Source organism: Malaclemys terrapin, chromosome 3 (assembly GCF_027887155.1).
Source record: "Malaclemys terrapin pileata isolate rMalTer1 chromosome 3, rMalTer1.hap1, whole genome shotgun sequence".
NCBI lineage: Eukaryota > Metazoa > Chordata > Testudines > Emydidae > Malaclemys > Malaclemys terrapin.
In genome coordinates, this window is record NC_071507.1 from 2292727 (window position 1) to 2310410 (window position 17684).

Consider the following 17684-nt stretch of genomic DNA (forward strand, 5'->3'; position numbering starts at 1 on the left):
GAAATCAACTCATCTAGAGATTTGCCTAGTTTACAACACGCAACATAAAAAACATTAGCTAAGTCGGTACAAACTAAAATTTCATACAGACGATGCTTTGTTTATACTGCTCGATAGACTGTACACTGAAATGTAAGTATGATATTTATATTCCAATTGATTTATTTGAGAAAGTCAGCAATTTTTCAATAATAGTGTGCAGTGACACTTGTATTTTTATGTCTGATTTTATAAGCAAATAGATCTTAAGTGAGTTGTACCTTGGGGGTAGGGAAGATAAATCAGGTTCCTGAAAGAGAGACAATAATCTGGAAAGGTTGAGAGCCACTGGTATAAGTCAACTGGGAGTTGTACTGAGGGCTGCCCCTAGGAGAGTGCAGGGCCTGGGACAACCCCCTCCACTCCCCTTCCTGCCCCTGACCTCTCAGACTGCCCTGGACCCCGCGTCCCAAGTTGAAAATTTGTATTTTAAAACCATTCCTACCTGCAACTACAGGTAATGCCTTATAGTATTAAAAGTGAAAGAATTCTAGAGCTGTTCCTTGTTTGCACTTCAGTCCGCTTGAAGGGTGAAACTGCTCTGGTCCGTTTCACTTTCTGCTTTGCAAGCACACTGCTGCTGCCTTCTCATCTCCAGCCTTGGAGAAGAATTTTCTTATTTCTTTTAAACTTAAAATATCAAACCTAAATTTTGGCCCTACTTTTAGAGGTTCCTTAAATCAGTAGTGACCAAACACTTGGACAATGAATGGGTAAAGAGCTGTACATCTCCACAGTGTTGGTGCTTGAAGATAACCTCCCTTATTTGAGTGATTGGAATTGGGATGCTGGCTGCCGAGACCAGCTCTACCGGTACTGGCAAACCCTGCTAGTGTAGATGCAGCTGATGCAGGCAAAACAATACTTTTTGCTGGCATAGTTTATAATGGGTTGGTGGGCAAAATAAGCTTTGCTAGCGAAAGCACTTTTATGATAACTGCGTCTACACCAGGGCTTTGTTATGCACCAAAAAAAAAAAATCCCCATCCTAACTGACACTGTTCTATAGGCAAAAGTATCTAGTGTAGACCAGACCTTAGTCAGTGGAATCCTGTAGTAAATCCCTGCCTGTGAAATGCTCTGGCTGACAGGAGATGCTCTTTCTGGCTAGTTTGTCGTTTCCCATGTACTCATACCTGTATTATAAATCTGCACGTCTCTTCTTTTGTCTTAAACCCCAGTTTTTCTGTCTGCCTAATCTGCTGCTGAACTGCGTTAAGTTGCTCAGCTAGAGGCTCCGTGCAGGATTTCTTCTGACCGTGTAATCTGCTGGACATCCATCACAAAGTGAGGACAATAGACCTGGCAGGCAGGCAGGCTGCAGGCCTGCAAATCCTGCTCTTCAGTCCGTTGCAATGGGCAATCTTGTCTGGCTGCATTTGGCCACCAGAGTCCTAAAGGTGCTAATCTTGTGGCACGGGGATAAGTAGATGGACTAGAGAGTCCGACTATAGTATTTCAGGGTCAGCGGGGCAAGAGGGGGAAATCTCCTCTTGCACTCTAGGTTGGAAACTATGTAAATGTAATGACTATTCATTATGTCATACAACTAGATAGAGCCACGAGAAAAACATCTCATCTTTGTGTCAAGGGCATAATTTCTGCTATTCTCCAGGGCATGTACAGACATGAATTTCCTGCACTAAATATAAAGTGTATCTTATCATTTTACAAGGTACAGGACAGAGAGAGAAAGGTATTGAAGCTTATGTTTCTGTTCAAAATAAGCCTTCACTTTTTTAGGTGGTTGTGTCTGGCTATTAAGATTGTTTTGGCTCTACATGGCTGTTTTAGAACAAATAACTCCTCTCCTGAAGTAAATTGTCTGTCTTTTCACTGCTGTTGCCCTGCTCTTGTTTTTGTGAATGATGCAGTTGTTCTGCCTTAGGCAGCGTATGCAAGGAGACCAGCAGTCTACACTAAAATTCACATTATTACTACAGCTGAGATCTGGCGAATACACTAGTGTGTCGCACACTCTTCTCTGTCATGGCTTGCGATCGAAGCAATTCAGAATTCCATGGAAAGAGGATAGTATTAAACCCTAGTTGCTTCAAAAGAAATAGTTATGACCCATATCATCTTTGTTAGGTCCTGTACTGCTCACGATATAAAGACATAAGGGTTCCCACAAGCCGAGTCACATGAGCTCAGGGTACCAGGTGGAAAGTCAGTGACAGTACAAAGCAGATGCAAGCATCCAGTGTAGAATAGGATCAGAATAGAGCATAGCTATGCCAAGTCTGTGCATTTATTACCAATCCCTTAACGATGTCCTGGACTGGACTTCTTTAAAGTAGTCTTATGCCCTCTCCCCCTGCCCTTTCTTACTGTATTTAGCCTGATTATTTTAACCTTAGAAATAGGCTAATAGTTTAGGACAGTGATGTCAACAGATTCTGTAAAAGATCAACCCAACAGACTCAAGCCCTAAGGGAGTCCAACAGAAGGGTATAAAAGGTAATGGGGCCCTCAGGACTAAATACCATTCCCCAGCCAGCCAGCGTTCTGTCCTCCTGCCCATATCTCCTTGGGGCCCAGCCATGCTGTCCACTCCCATGCCTCCACTTGCAACCTGCTGCTTCCTTGTGTGTGTGTCTCAGCTTTTCATTCCCAGCTCTCAGGCTGTCTGGCCTGGCCACTGCTTCCAGCCTGCTGTTCCTGCTCTTGCACAAGTTGGGGCTTCCCACCCAAGTCTGATTGCTTCTGAGATCAGGATTGTACCGCCTTTTTCCTGGTCTCTAGGGATCTTGGAGCTCTGCACTAGCTGATGTTGGACTGGATAACACAGTGGCCTCTCCTGGTTAGTTCCATTTCCACCATCTCATCTGGGATGGGAGGAAGTATCCAGTGATGAGCCAGCAGGGTCACTTCAGTATGACCTGATCATTGCTGTGAATATGACTCGACCCAGTAGGAAGGAAACCCTTCCCAATGCCTCCTCTTGGCTACAGGCCTGTGCTTAAATTTCTGACACTCCATTTTCCTGATGTTTTTCTTTCTATATCCTTAACTTTTCTCCCCCAGCCCCTCCCCCCAGTAGTTGGCTATCTGCCACCCTAAACATTCTGTTGAATGAGCTCATGAACAGAGGTTGGGAATCCTGCAATGATGTCAGCATCAGTGTGATGTCCTGTTTGCCAGCATGTTACTTTACTTAGCCTAGGAGAGCAATATATTGTGATTTGACCAGCTGCAAATGACTGCATGTTAAAGCAAAGAACAAGGAATGAAAGGCATTGGCATAATAACTTTAAAAAAACGACAGGTCACTTCCCTCGTTAGGAATCCTCTTAGAGCAGCCATTGTTTCTGTGCCTAGGTATTGCTGCTCATGTGGTCTGTAAGGTCACACATTGCTTGTAGCCCATCTGAGAGAGTGCCAGAGCTTAGCAGTTTCTGTGAATACAGTTACCAGTGGTGGATGTGGGATGGAAACTGCGCAGACTGCATAGCTAAGCGTAACAACGGGCGTTCACAACAGGGTTTTGAAGTAGCAGCTTGCTGTCAAGGGCTGTGTCTGTTTCCTACACACCCGCTTCCCTGGATTGAACTCCTGTGGATTGTTTTCATTTGGGTATTTTGGCATAAGTGGAATGAAATTTCAGACTCTTGCCTGGGTAATTCTTTCATGTCAGTTAGATTAAGGTGGGGAAGTGAATCCTTGGAAAACTGCATTTTCTAAGGATTAATAATATTCTGGTTAGTTATGCTGATAGTGTATACGCATGTAAGTGGGATTAAACCCTTTCACTGCTGGGTTATTGCCTCTGACCTCCTCACCCCATCCATCATAGTCCCTCTGTTACCAGTCTCTTCTCCATCATTCTTATTCTCTTGAACATGCCAATCCCCTATGGTTCCCTTCCTTCTCCAGCCCCTGCCACCTTCTTTGGGATTAAGATGTAGAAACCACCACCACCACCCCTTCCTTTGCATCCAACTAACTTTTAAGTCTGTGGAACTCCCTCCCCCAATGTCATTTCAAGTTAAAACTGCATTAGGTGATCTCCCGCACCCTGATAAAGGTTTTTGGTAAAATGTCTGCATTTTGGCCATTCCTATTTGGGTTTAATGTTAGAAACCTTACCCTATAGCAATATTAGCCAACTGAGAGAGCCATTGGAGTGAGTTCTCTCCTAAAACAGATCACTGGTTTGCTGGTAGTGGCTTCTGTAGTTGACATCTGTCCAAAGTAAACTGGTTAAAGAGAAGAGGGTCACCTGTTTCTCCTCTCTGTGGGATGTGGTCATAGCTAGCAGGTGTTTCTTCTTTGCTTACACACGTTTCCCTTGACTGAATTATAACTTTCTTTATTCACAATATTTTCATCTTACTCAGCCTTATTACTTGATACACTTTAATTATTCTGTAGTCCACTACAATCTGCAGTCCACTACAATTTACTTGTATTCCAGGGTGTCTCTCTTGTTTCTGTTGTTGGTGTTGGAACTTATTTTCTAACATTGGGGTTGGTAGAAGAGGCCAACGGTACAGTTATCCCTGGTGACAAAAACCTCTAGTAAAGAGCAAGTTGTCTGTCAGACACCCCAGTCCTATTTCCTCCTGTGTGCCTGCTTCCTCATTTCCTGATGGTTTTATTTTCCTTTTTAAGTCTTCCCACATTCTGGCTTTTAAAACCATTAATTCCTCTGGCAGGGAGTGTTCGGTGATCCCTACATCTAAAAGTTTTCTGCCAAATGAACCTGAATGCATCACCTCGGCCTGTGTACAGAGAGGCCTAAGGTCTCTCCCATAGCTGAGACTCCATTGTTGCAGTACAAATGATCCCTGTGGCTTTATGTAATCTTGTCCTTACGGGTGGCCTGAAGAGAAGGAAATAAAATAGGTTTGTGCCTTTTTAAAATTTTATTTCATGACATCTTTACACATTAGACTTATTTTAAAAAATGTTTTGCCTTTGAAATACTACAAAAATTGGGTTTTTGTCTTGCTCATGTCTTGAGGATGCAGAAATGTAGATTGAAAGCTTCTTCAGCCCTTACTTTAAGAGACATGGTATTGGGGGGTGGGGGGAGCTAGAAAGTTAGATTCAACTTTTGGTTAAGTTTTGATATCTGTTTCACTCAAATAAAGAACAAAACTGGACAGTTTGAACAAAACTAATTTCCTCTCTGAATTAAGCAGGTTTCACCAACAGCCTTCTTTATAAATCATAAGGAGGAGGAGGAACACAGATCTAAGTTTTTCCTTTACAGATAAACTTCAAACATATTCTCTGTTAATAACGGACAAACACAAGCCCTGTTTGGCATTTGCCAGTTCTAGTTAAGGGTCCAGATATTCAACTTCCTGTTCCATAGGGGTCAATTCACTAGGCTGTACTCTAGGAAACTTACTCTTTCTTTTGAGCAGATGTTAAAAAAACTCACTTGTGTTTATTGCCCCAATTGAAAATAAAACCTTAAGTTTATTTCAGTAAACTTATGACAAGTCAATATTGAAACTGGAGCAAAATCAATTCTGTGTGTAAAAGATAAAAAATGCATGCTGTGGTTGTGTCTCTGCAGGCATTGCATACAGAAAACTGATTTCCTCCCATCTTGTTACGGTGATACAGAGAGGAAATGCCCTGGCCTTATCGCAATTCCATTATGTCAAGCAACTTCTCAAGAGCCAGGGGAGCAGCTTGGAGAAAACTGCACCAGCTGCTGTGGAGTTTCTTCTCTGTCTGGGGAGATGCTGACTGCCTTGTGTGAATAATTACCATTAACCTGTCTCAAACCAGTGCTGATTGTAACTGGCCGGAGGCTTCCAGCCAAACAGTTACTTACCCTGCCTGTCAGGCAGAGAGAGGGGGAAGTGTTCATTTTAAAAGGCAGTGACTGTGTCATTTCACAGCATTTTTGGCTTCATGTGCAGATATTATTATTAAGGAAATCACTAGCACAGTTTTCAGTTCCTAACAATGAAGCAATTAATCTGATTTTATTGAGAGAGTTGGTTTGTGTTTTATTTTTATATATGTTTAGTCACCCTGGAACAATGTCTTCCAAATTGTGGTCATATGTAATAGAAGTGAAAAACAAATCGGGCTGTGTGTGTTTGTATTCGTGTTCCATGCCAGCTATTTCATTCCTGTCCCATCAGCTGCTTACTTTCCTGATTTGCCACATGTAAAACTTGCCAATAGTTCGATGTAGTCAAAACATAACACAGTAGAACCTCAGAATTACAAACTGGCCAGTCAACCACGCATCTCATTTGGAACCAGAAGTACGCAATCAGGCGCAGCAGCAGAGACACAAAAAAATCAGCACAGTACTGTGTTAAACATAAACTACTAAAACATAAAGGGAAAGTGTTCTTTGTTTTTTTTAAAGATTTGACAAGAAAACTGTTTCTGTGCTTGTTTCATTTAAATTAAGATGGTGAAAAGCAACATTTTTCTTCTGCATAGTTAAGTTTCAAAGCTGTATTAAGTCAATGCAAACTTTTGAAAGAACAACCATAATGTTTTGTTCAGAATTACAAACATTTCAGAGTTACAAACAACCTCCATTCCTGTTTGTAACTCCCAGGTTCTACTGTATAACAAACATGCAGTTTTTTATCATCTCCCCCCTCCCCCCCATTTTATATTTCCCCTTTTCAGCTGAAAAGAGTAAAGTTGTTTTCAGATGTCTCTACACATGTTATATAGACCAAACAGTGTTTACACAGGTGGAGTCATTTGAGAACAATTGGAGGTTCATTAGTTCTGGCACAGATTGCCCTTAGCTTTATTTAGCTTCTTAGCATGAATTACACCAAATCACTGGTTTTCTTAAATAAATTACAGCTACCAGATTTTACCCGTTGGGAATCTGAAATATTTTTCAGAGTCAACAATTTGGCACAATTATACTCTGAGAATACCTTGTTGGTTTTTCCCAATTGTTTTGTTTTCATCTGTACCAAATTGCATAAATTACATGCTATTGTTTTATATATAGCCAATCTTAGAATCAACTCAGTGTATTAAACATGTACCAAGTTTAAATATAATGATCGTTGCTATGGTTCTAAAATCAGTGGTCCACAAACCTTTTATGTTGCGTTCCCCTTACCCTTAATGAAATTTGTCAGGGCCGTGAGCGAGGTTGGGGGCCACGAGCCACGGTTGGAGCAGGGCTGTGTGGCTCTCCCTTCGGGGGTTGCCCCAGGCACTGCTGCACCCCACCCTCCCAAATGTTCCTCTGTGCCCCCCAGTTTGGGGACCACTGTTCTAAATGAATGTATGCATTCTTACTGTGTTTCTGAAATAGTGAGGAGGAGTCCCCCCTTTCATCTGGTATCGGTACTGCAGGTGCAAATTTAATGTTCCGCTATATCCCACTTAGCAAAATGGAAGTTATATCTGACCACAGTTTTAAAGCAAAAATACCCAATTATCTTGTTAACTCCTCAATATCCTCTTTGAGTTCTCCATTAAACCATGACTAACTCGCTTTTGAAATCCCTACAATGGTTTGAGAAGAATTTATTGAATTACCAAAGGAAACAATGACCTAGCTTGCTCCCCTTTAAAAAAAAAAACAAAATTCTATTCTCTTTGCTGTTGGTATTATCTAGCATCATTCTGTTAATTTCAAAATGTTCTTTCACAGCGTTTCCCAAACTTTTTTGGCCACAGAACACTTTTTAGCCTGTTACGGAACACTTACAATATATTATTTTGTAGTCGTTTGGTTTTCAAATAAAAAATTGCGTTATTTATGCTCAAATATATTTTATTTTATAAAACAAAGCAAAACTACAAATTTAAAATAACTCGAACTAACAATTTCTAACTGGAAAGCGGCTATAAAGTAGTACAAAAATCAAGTGCAAGAGTCAAAATTAAAAACAGTGTTCTACTTAAAAAAACAACAACTGTTTATATATACACAAACACCTAACAGATTATAAAAATAGATTTTCCTAGTAAAAATCTAAACAGAAATACACATTTGGATGTAATGGGATTGGTGTGTCTGCATTTTTCTATCACAAATTCGCTTAATATTAGGAATAATGCTGGAAAGTTGAATCCTCATGTCAGGCACAGCATCAAGTCTATTCCTATGTTTGGGTTTTGTTGCAATATAATATGGAAATCCCGCGCCATGGTATTCAATACGAGATCTATCAATAACCGGAATAAGAGTTTTATGTTAAATTATAGTCATTCAAAAAGAGTTGTAAACCACACTTCAAATATGCCAAATTTAAAATTAAAAAAAATGTAAAGACCCTTTTCTTAATTACGATCCTTTCACAGACCACCTATTCACATCGTGCGGCACACCAGTGTTCCGCGGAACGCCGTTTGGGAAATGCTGTTCTATCACAATCGGTTAGTGTGTAAGCTGGTCATAGGTACTTCTGGAAAGGAGACTTCAGGAATGAAAAAATAAATGTCTTTTCTGTTGCAGGGTTTCTTGGATAATCCAGCAGTAAACCACCAAATTATTTTGCGCCTTTTACGTTATATCATCCGCCTCATTTGGAGACTGCAGTAATGGATACGTACAGACATTCTGAGATTGTCCAGTTATCGCCAGAATCCAGAAAAACAAACAGCAAGAGTATCCTTTCCATACCTTGTATATGCAATTAACAAATCCTCCTCTTCCTAAAGGACATCCGAGACATTGGGAGGAGCAGTAGGACTCCGTGTTTGTGAAAAATATGCACATACACTGTCTCATTTTGTCTGCTATCAGAAGACAGAGGGTTTTTAAATGGGAATTCACTGTGAACACGTCACAATGGATTTTGGAAACGGATATATAAAAGCTTTGTGAAGCAGGACTTTATGTGAGAGTGGTGTTTACGCTGGTTTTTCTTGAACTTTTAAAAGACTGATTTGGAAAGAAAATGATCAAACAAGATTGATTTTCATACTCCATTTTCTGGAAACCTGTAGACTAATCTCTGATATATTCTGCAATGGAGTTAACTGAGCCAGCTAACTTGCGGAGCTGCCTTAGTTTGTTATAAAATAACTGTGTACAGATGTTATTCTCTCCCCCCCCCCCCCCCCCCAGCAAGGAGGGGTCAGATTCATGCTTTCCCTCCATTCCTAAACCCTTTCAGGCAAAAAGGGGCAAACTCATGAATTGAAGCTAGTTGAAGAATGGTAGAAGGATTTGCATCAGAACTTCAGTTACCTTGCAAATCTCTACTACCACCCTAAATTCAACTGTATGTGTGTCGCACAAACAGCATACTTCCTGCTGACTGATTTTAAACTGCAGCTAAGTGCAACTGGCGCGCTCCCCCTGAAACTTCCATCTCTTCCACCCTACCAGCAGGAATCTCAAAGTTGACCTGAAATTTGCAGCTTAACTGTGAAAGTATTATGCTTCAAAAACCATACCAAGTTGCCTTTCTAGAAGTTCTTTATATCTAATGAGTCTGGATACATTTGTGTATTATATAACATAGAATGTTGAAGGTTGGGGATAATAGAACAATAAAATATTTGTGGGGTAAAAGAGTTCCTGAAACACTGCAATTTTGCCTAAAGTTGGAGGGTTGCATAACTTCAGAAACTATTTTAAACTTCACTTAATATTTTACTGTGACTGTTGATAAACCCAATTGGTATTGCTGGTTTTTTAATGTGTTGGATTTTTGCTAGAGCTGGTTTTGTACTTAAGATCTATTCTGAGATGCACAGTTGAACACGTGGACTGCTGACTGAGTTACATCCGTCTTGAGGGGAAGAGTACAATATTTGAATTGATTGTGGCGGTTCAAAAAAAATCCCACAAGTGAATAAATTAAATATCCATGGGAAGCAAAAATTAGGCCATTTTGAAAGTTCCAGCAAAACTTCCATATAATCTTTTAAAATAACACAGTGAGTGCCCTTAAAATTGTATTCCTACATCAGACATTGTGACTTGTTTAAAGATTAACCAAAACCAGAACTAAGTTAAATCAAGGTTCCTATACTGGAGTGACTCGCTAACTAGGTTTCAGGAGGCATCCAGCACAGAAAAAGTTTTAACTTACCTTTTCTTTAATTAGCTCTTCCTTCTACAGAACTCCCTTTACCGCTTCTTAGTTCACTGAAGTTATTCCAGAAGGCATCATTCTATGAAACCACAAATACCATGGATGGCATGACTTGTAAACTTCTGGTGTTTAGAACATAACAGAATGCCTTCTGTGACAACTTCAGTGACCCAAGAAGTGCCAAGAGGACTTCACAGAAAGAAAAACTTTATTTTTAATTTTTAAGTGGGTATATTGACTGCCTCCCTGAGCCTGCTCCGTGGGCACTGTAACCATCGATCTAGGTTTAACCTGAATTTTAATATTGGTTTTATAGTTCACCTTCACACCGTGGGAAACTGCATGACAGGTGCGTTGGGGAGCGCACAGGTCCTTCAGCTGGTGCAGTGTATTAATGCAGAATTTACCCAAAGCTGGCTTCAGAATTGTCTTCAGAATCTGGCTTCCTTTTGTATGTGATGCAGAGAACTTGCATGATTCAATTTGTTTCTGTTTGCTACAGTCTACTTCAAAATGCCGCATTTTATTTCTGGTTTCACCAGCACCATAGAAAAATAGGATAGCTTTTCTTCCAAAACATTGCAATATGTTGATCAGCGTATACTGAGTGCCATTGTATTTTTTGTTAGTTTTGACAAGTAAATTTGTATAACGTACTCTCTGCACTGACCCCTGGTGCCTCTGGGGCAGGTGGAAGGGTTCCTCTAAACATGGCTCTGTTCCCCAGTTGCATTAATCCACCCCCGCAAGCAGTGAATCTGGAGGACATGTTGGCTCTATAGGCTAAACCTTTGTCCTAGGAGTTGGCCTCAATTATCAAAGCAGTGGGTGGTTTTTGGTTTTTTTTTTTTGTTTTTTTTTGTAGAGCAATATTGGTGACTTACATTGTATCTGGAGTTTCAAGCAGTAATTCAGTAGTGCGGATGGCAGATAATCACTTCCATAACAGCATGGTTTTGGATCATATCAAAGCAGTAGGCGTAAAGGGGAATTCAGAACATCCTACATGTAGTGAATTGAGCAGGTATCAATGTATGGTCAGTAAAGAGTTCTCACTGCTACCGGATGTTAGAAGTGAGCATAAGACTGGAGGGGCCTATGAGACAATGACTTTTGTTCCATTTTGAACATTCCTCACATGTCAGAGTCACACAGCCATTAAATAGCTTAGACAAAAATCAGATTTTCCAACACCAGATGTTGCAGTCATCTTTTGAACAGAATTGGACCCTAGCCACGTCTTGGAACGACGTTACAGTTGATCAGGTGGTTTCAGGTATGAGTTTTGAAACCCCCTCCTGAGGCCACATTGTCCACTAGTTGTCATGACAGAATAGAGCTAGTTCTGACATTTGGAATTGCGCTATGCACCTTCCCGAACAGACCAAAGACATTTCTGTTTACAGCACCACACACACACACACACACACACACTCTCACACACACTCTCACTCACTCACTCTTCTACAATTGGCGCAGGCGTGCACGCACACACACGCTTCTACAAGTGGAGCACTTTATTTCAGTTCTTTTAAATATAGTGCCCTTGGGAGAGTTGGCATCAGTACAACATATCTTCTCCCTCTCCATCCCACCTCTTAATAAGGCTCTGCTGGCCCAGTGCCTGGAGACTTGGGTGCTTTCTTTGTACATTTACCTCTGGCATGGTAGTGCAACAGGTTTGCCACCACACCATGGCTTCAGACTAGCTTACTATAAGCGTAATAAATGATTTTAAAAAACAATTCTGTGAATTATATGAACATTAAAGAACAAGATATTGGCACCATGTGACTTGGACTTCTCTGCACTCTTGTTTATCAGGAAGTTTCCTGCAGATGTTTTTACAGTATGTATTTTAAAAAAAATAACAAACTAATCCCATTGTTTTTGACAATTTAAAACTGGTTTTGTGCCTTGGCAACCTCTCTGCCCAGGTTAGATTTGTGGGTGGTTATTGAGTTTTTGTTTCTTAAATCTCAACATAACATTAAAAACGGTTAATACTTTTGCTACATTGTTAGTGGAGGAATTTCTTTTAATTCCATATAATCCATACTTTACCCTGCCAAAACTACTTTATGAAGAATTTTCTTTGGTTGTGGAGAAACCAGATTCAAATTTTTCCTACAAAACTTGTATGATACGGTATTATGCTTTTTCCTCCTTCAATAATTGTAAATATTTGAGTATTTATTAGATTAGGGCATCATATTATTCTTATAATCTGAGCCAAATGTCTGTGTGCAATGTTTTGTTTCTTTTCTTACTATGTCATGTAAAGTTTTGTACAGCATATAAAGTAAATTACTGTTTTTCTAAGTCTTTTTTAGAATTGAACTTGGTAAATACTGTAGATTCTTTTTTCTGTGTAATTAATGCACTCTACTGTTCCATAATGCTGTAACTTGTAGAAATGTTGTATATTTATTTTCTGCTTATTTAAGTTCCTGTAAAGTTTTTAATGAATTTTTACTGGTATATATGGAATTAGTGATTGATCAGTTTAGAGCACTGTCTTCTAATTCAGTGCAATTAATAACGTTTAGTTACTGAGTAAAATGTTCAAAAGTGCCTAAGTGACTTAGGCTCCTAAGTCCCATTTTCAAAAGAGGCTGTGAAGTACCTAAGTCAAAGTCTCACAAAGTGCAGGGGACTTGGGTTTCTGTGTGCCTAAAGTCTCTCTTGAAAATTGTATCCACAATTTAATCCCCCATTTCGGCCACTTTTAACTTTCTGGACTCAATGATTCAGCCCTGTATATAGAGGCAGAGATTTGAAGTAAAATATGATATGGAGATGCAGACTCAGCCAAACACCAAAGCCACATCCAGAATCTCCTTGTAGCTCAAAGCATTAATTTGTTACAAATAACTTTATCGGTCTAAGCAAAACATTATCATCCCAAGGGGCCAAGGGCAGTTTATTCAAACATATTATTAAACTGAAGTGCAGTAGTCTCAGTTCATCACTTTTTCAAGATCTAGACAATGTGCCAATCCCCCACCTTCTCATTCTCCACTGCCTTCAGATTTCACCCTCCCTGTGCTCCTACTGAATCTGGCTGCCTCACTTCATTGCTTCAGCCAGTTGCCAGAATTAAAAATTATGCTGTAGATTTCAGTTCGATAACTTGATAGTGCTTCCTGGTAACTCAATAATAACCCTATTTTGGGATATGAAACACCTTATCCTCAGTTTACATAGTGCAGGACATGGCTGTTACCTCTTAAACAAGAAGCCCCTGCAAGTTATTTATAGAACTACTTTCTACTTTGATTTTTAGAGTAAACTTTTGCATCCTGGTTTCAAGACCACTCATTACTGTAGCAAAGCTCCTTATCAGGTACAAACAGAGCACTGATCATGTACTGATTAATCACTAACTTGTTTCATAGGACCCAGCATATGTAGCATTTTTATTGCAGTTTCCCTGGCTTACTTGTGGTTTGCACTGATGAATTTTTGACAGGGTAATTGCCACTTTACTTGTGCAATACGGCTGTACATAGCTACAGATCTTTTTTAAGATGCAATCTTTTATGTTTATTATATAAAATTCATTAAACTTTCATCTATTCGTGATGAGTATTATTTCAATTATTAAATTCAAAATTTTATGCTCTTCTGAGATAAGATGTATGGAATTGTAGATGGGGCTTTAATTCTCTGTCTCTGATACTTGCACATACATGGACCTGTGCAAGTACCACCCGCGCACAGGGAGTATCAAACACCCTCGGTATGTCACGTGGACTGGCATGGAATTAAATAGCTGGTTGGGGGGTGGGGGGATAGTTCAGTGGGGTTTGGAGCAGGCCCCTAATGAGCTAGGCGAGGGACTAGAGTGCGTCAATAACATTTGTACATGACACTCATTTTACAGGAGTTGTGAATGCCACAGAGGACAAAATTAATACAAATGGGCTCTTGTGATGAGCAAGATGGGCAGAAAAGGAGACTAAGATTCAACTGGGAAATCTGCAAGTTCATACATTGGGAGAACATAATCACATGCAGCCTAGGTAGGCATGGCCTGTATGGCAAAGATAGAGACAGCCCAAATCCCTGCTGAGAACTACAGGGGCTCAGAGCTCCACCCATGTGAGCCCACCTGACCAAGCCAAAGCCTGAATTTAGCTCCAGGAGTAATTCTAGATCCTATCTGCTGGATGAAGGTGTGGGTCCCAGCATCTTGCAAAGAGGCAGGACGTGTCTCACATTTTTTATACTGCAAGTGACCACGACTTGGATTTTATATAACAAAGGAAGAGTCAGAGATTGGTTTTCAGCAGTGAATTGTAGGGAGGAATAGGAATGTCAGAGGTGCCCTGAGGGGTTTCACGTATGGAAGTGCAAAGCCAAAAGTGGGAGAAGGAAACCGTGGTTAGGTGTGAGCCTTTGCAGGGACGGTCATGAGGGTGATGCGAGTCCTGAGCCATATGGGCAAGGGAAGATCTTGAAAGGCTGACGCTGAGCGTGGCCTTGCTGGGGAATGTGATGTGGTCAGTGGCAGGATGGAGGTAGGTAACATGCAGAGGCAGGACGGGAGCAAGCCTGGGTGCAGAGAAGATGCCGGCACGGCAAAGGATTCCAGCAATAGGATGGGGGGCAGATGTGGAATATGGTGCACTGGAGGAACAGGGTTTGGCACCAGCCAGCATGGGTGGTGACAGGAAGAAGTCAGAGCCGGAAGAAAGGGCTGGGGTGGATTGTGGATGAATATTGAGAATTTAGTTGGGGGTCATTCAGGATGAGGACAGAACAGCAAGCATGGGCTGAGGGCAAACTTAGGTTTGGAAGTCATTTGCACAGAGGCAGTCAGCCAGAGATAATGTGTAAAGGAGGTACAGGGTGGGGGCCTCAGCAGAGCCTGTGCAAAGGGAAACGTCGGGGGGGAGGGAGAATCAGCTGAACAAGGAGAGCAAAAAACCCATGTAAAGGGAACTTTGATCTGACCTAAGTTGGTTCTGTGAGGGGCTCTGAGTAGATGGAGACTAGGTTTCAGCTAGCGGTGCCCTGCCAGTGGGTGGGTCCGAACCCCGAGCACTAGCTGGGTGATTTTTGGACTGCCGTACTCAAGCCCCACCTAGGCAGCTTTCGGGCACGGGAAGCTCCACTGTCCACATGCCAATGGTACATGAGGAACAGCTGGAGCCCCAGGGGGCCACGCAACAGATTTCCTGGCCAAAAGCCGATTCACTGTTGGGCCAGGCCGAGGCTGCGATGCCGGAGACACTTCGCAAAGCCTGAAGGGACCAGGACTGCCCTTCTCTGCAGTCAGCATGGAGGCCAGACGGAGGTGGAGAACATGAAGGCCAGACGTCCGGATTCTACCAACCTAGGGAAGGCCAAGCTCTTGCTGTATCTGAAGGGAGGTTACTGGCCAGGCTCCTGTGAAGTCAAGCTAGAAAGGAGCCAAAAGGGAATAGGAGAGGCACTAGCTAGCTCCGTCTCCCCGGCCAGGTAATGTTCCCTGGAAACTCAGGCCACAGCTGGCAGGGGGTTTATGAGCTGAATGGCGTATGCAGCACCTCAGTGTGGGTCCAAGGAGGGATATTCCACACTGATTTTGCCAAAATTGGTTGTAATGGCTGTATGGTGGGGGGAAAGCAACCCGTCCCCTGCAACGTGTCCTAAGCTCTTACGGCTGAGCCACGCCGCCTGTGTGCAGAAACACAGCTCTAGCACTAACCCCAGAAGCTGCAAGACCTGGTACAAAAGAGCAGAGTTTGCCCTTGTACTCCAGAGCACTACACAAAGCTGAAAACGTATCCCCGGGGAGCAGTGCAGGCCTTGGAGGCGTCGGCCACCTGCTAAGAGCCCTAGTTATTTCACGGTTTGCTCCTCACAAACCTGGCCTTTAGATATCATTTATGTGGGGTGAACCGGCCCCTGCTTGGACATCAGACCTGACTCCCTTGTCCTGCGAGGCCTCATGGAAGCCCTGGGGATCAGCGAGGGGTGCGGGGGAAGGCATAGGGAAGCGAGTCTGACCTGTTGCTGGAAAATGCAACCAGTGTCCAGCCAGGGACATCTCTCCTTTTGGGGCAGAATGTTGAAAGCCAGTTCTGGCAGGAGGCCGAGAGAGCCACGCAGGTCCTGTTCCCAAACTCAGCTGCTTGAGTGGATGTCGGTCTTGTTCAGGGCCTGCTCCAAGGGGCTGATGGTTTGGTGACTCACCTGTCCCCCGGTACGTTAAGGGCTGTTACATTCTGCCATCCTCCACCCCTCTGAAGCGAACACACTGTTCTGGCTAAAGTTCTCCCCTATGGTTACAGAGCCATAGTCACCGCAGGACCGTCAGAGGCCCTGCTCAGACATCAAGGATGTTGCTGGGGTCCTGTCTGGGCTACGGTTCTTGGGTGTGGCTGGATAGGAGAGCTGCTCCCCAGCGTGATGCGATGGTGGTGCAGAGTGACTCTTGCAAGAGCATACCTTGCAATCAATTCCCTGGAGACCCGTCACCACCAGCAGCAGGAGTGCTGAGAAGTACAAAGGTGAAACGTGTGTGTGCGTGAGAGAGAGAGAGAAATGAGGCAGGAGGACTCATTAAAAAATGACTGGAGTCCCTCCTGGCCCCTGGCAACAGTTGTGTCAGGGCGGTCATGGCTTCTGCTAGCTGGAACAGCTGACGGGGCTGTCTCTCTTGGGGCTGCTTCAGGAGCTTGCTGGCCTTTTCCAGCATTTTCTGTGCTGGGACGACTGCCCTGCTAGCAGAGTCCCGGGGAACGCCCAGACACCTCATTCACTGAGCTGGACCAAGGCTGGGTTGGTTGATGACAAAGCTTCAGTAAGAAACAAAATACCTAGAGCGGCTCACGAGGCCCTAGGCTGCCAGTCATCCCGGGAAGGATAAAAGTGACACTTAATCACCCCCATCTCCCCTTAGTTAAAAGTCCAGTGTTAAGTGCGTAGGAGGCGAAACTGATCAACTGTCGAATGCAGCAGAGCTCACGTGGAGGAGCAGAAGGGAGTTCTTTGCTATCACGTCTCAAGAGCAGTAACATTAGAAGTGTGAGCAATGGGATGAATGTCATAGAGGAGGCCGTTGGTAGCATGTGAGAAATAACAGGGGCTCAAGGAAACAGCACCATTGCTGTTACAAGGTGTTGCTAACAGGTGCAGGCTTCCACAGCGAGGACTAGACCCAGGGGAGTTAAACATCTACATGCCTCAGAGGATCTGGGCCTTCGTGTTTAAATATTTAGGAACAATGAATGTCAGCCACACCTACAGGGTGTGGGGACACACACATTAGCCTGGGAAGCAGGGACTCAGAACAGGACTTTGGGGTCGTGGTGGAGAATCAGCTGAACTTGCGCTCCCAGTGCAACGCTGTGGCCAAACAGGGTAATGGGATCCTGGGAGGCATAAACAGGAGACTCTTGAATAGGAGGCGAGAGGTGATTTTACCTCAGTGTTTGGCACGGATGCAACCGCTGCTGCAATTCTGTGCCAGTTCTAGTGTCCGCAATTTAAGAGGGATAGTGATAAATTGGAGAGGAGCCACAAGGATGATTGAAGGATTAGAAAACCTGCCTTATCGTGACCATTCAACTCATCAAAGAGAGGGTTAAGGGGTGACTTGACCGGTCTCTCAGTATCTACACAAGGATAATAGATGGCTCTTCAGTC

General features: G+C 42.8%; 1 protein-coding gene and 1 long non-coding RNA gene across 11 annotated transcripts in view; one reads left to right on the plus strand and one right to left on the minus strand.

Annotated features, from left to right (window-relative positions):
- Positions 1 to 13626, plus strand: part of BCL2L11 (BCL2 like 11) — a 52928-nt gene extending 39302 nt beyond the window's left edge. For 9 of the 10 annotated variants that reach the window (XM_054023761.1, XM_054023770.1, XM_054023760.1 and 6 more), the window contains one exon: positions 8456 to 13626. In XM_054023761.1, coding sequence (XP_053879736.1) covers positions 8456 to 8542 — 87 coding nt within the window. In that variant the 3' untranslated portion in view covers positions 8543 to 13626. Of the gene's footprint in view, positions 1 to 5569 lie in introns of all 10 variants that reach the window. The other variant, XM_054023765.1, reaches the window with a different exon arrangement.
- LOC128834731 (uncharacterized) overlaps positions 1 to 17684 on the minus strand; it is a 267719-nt gene that overhangs the window by 105416 nt on the left and 144619 nt on the right. The window lies entirely within an intron of this gene.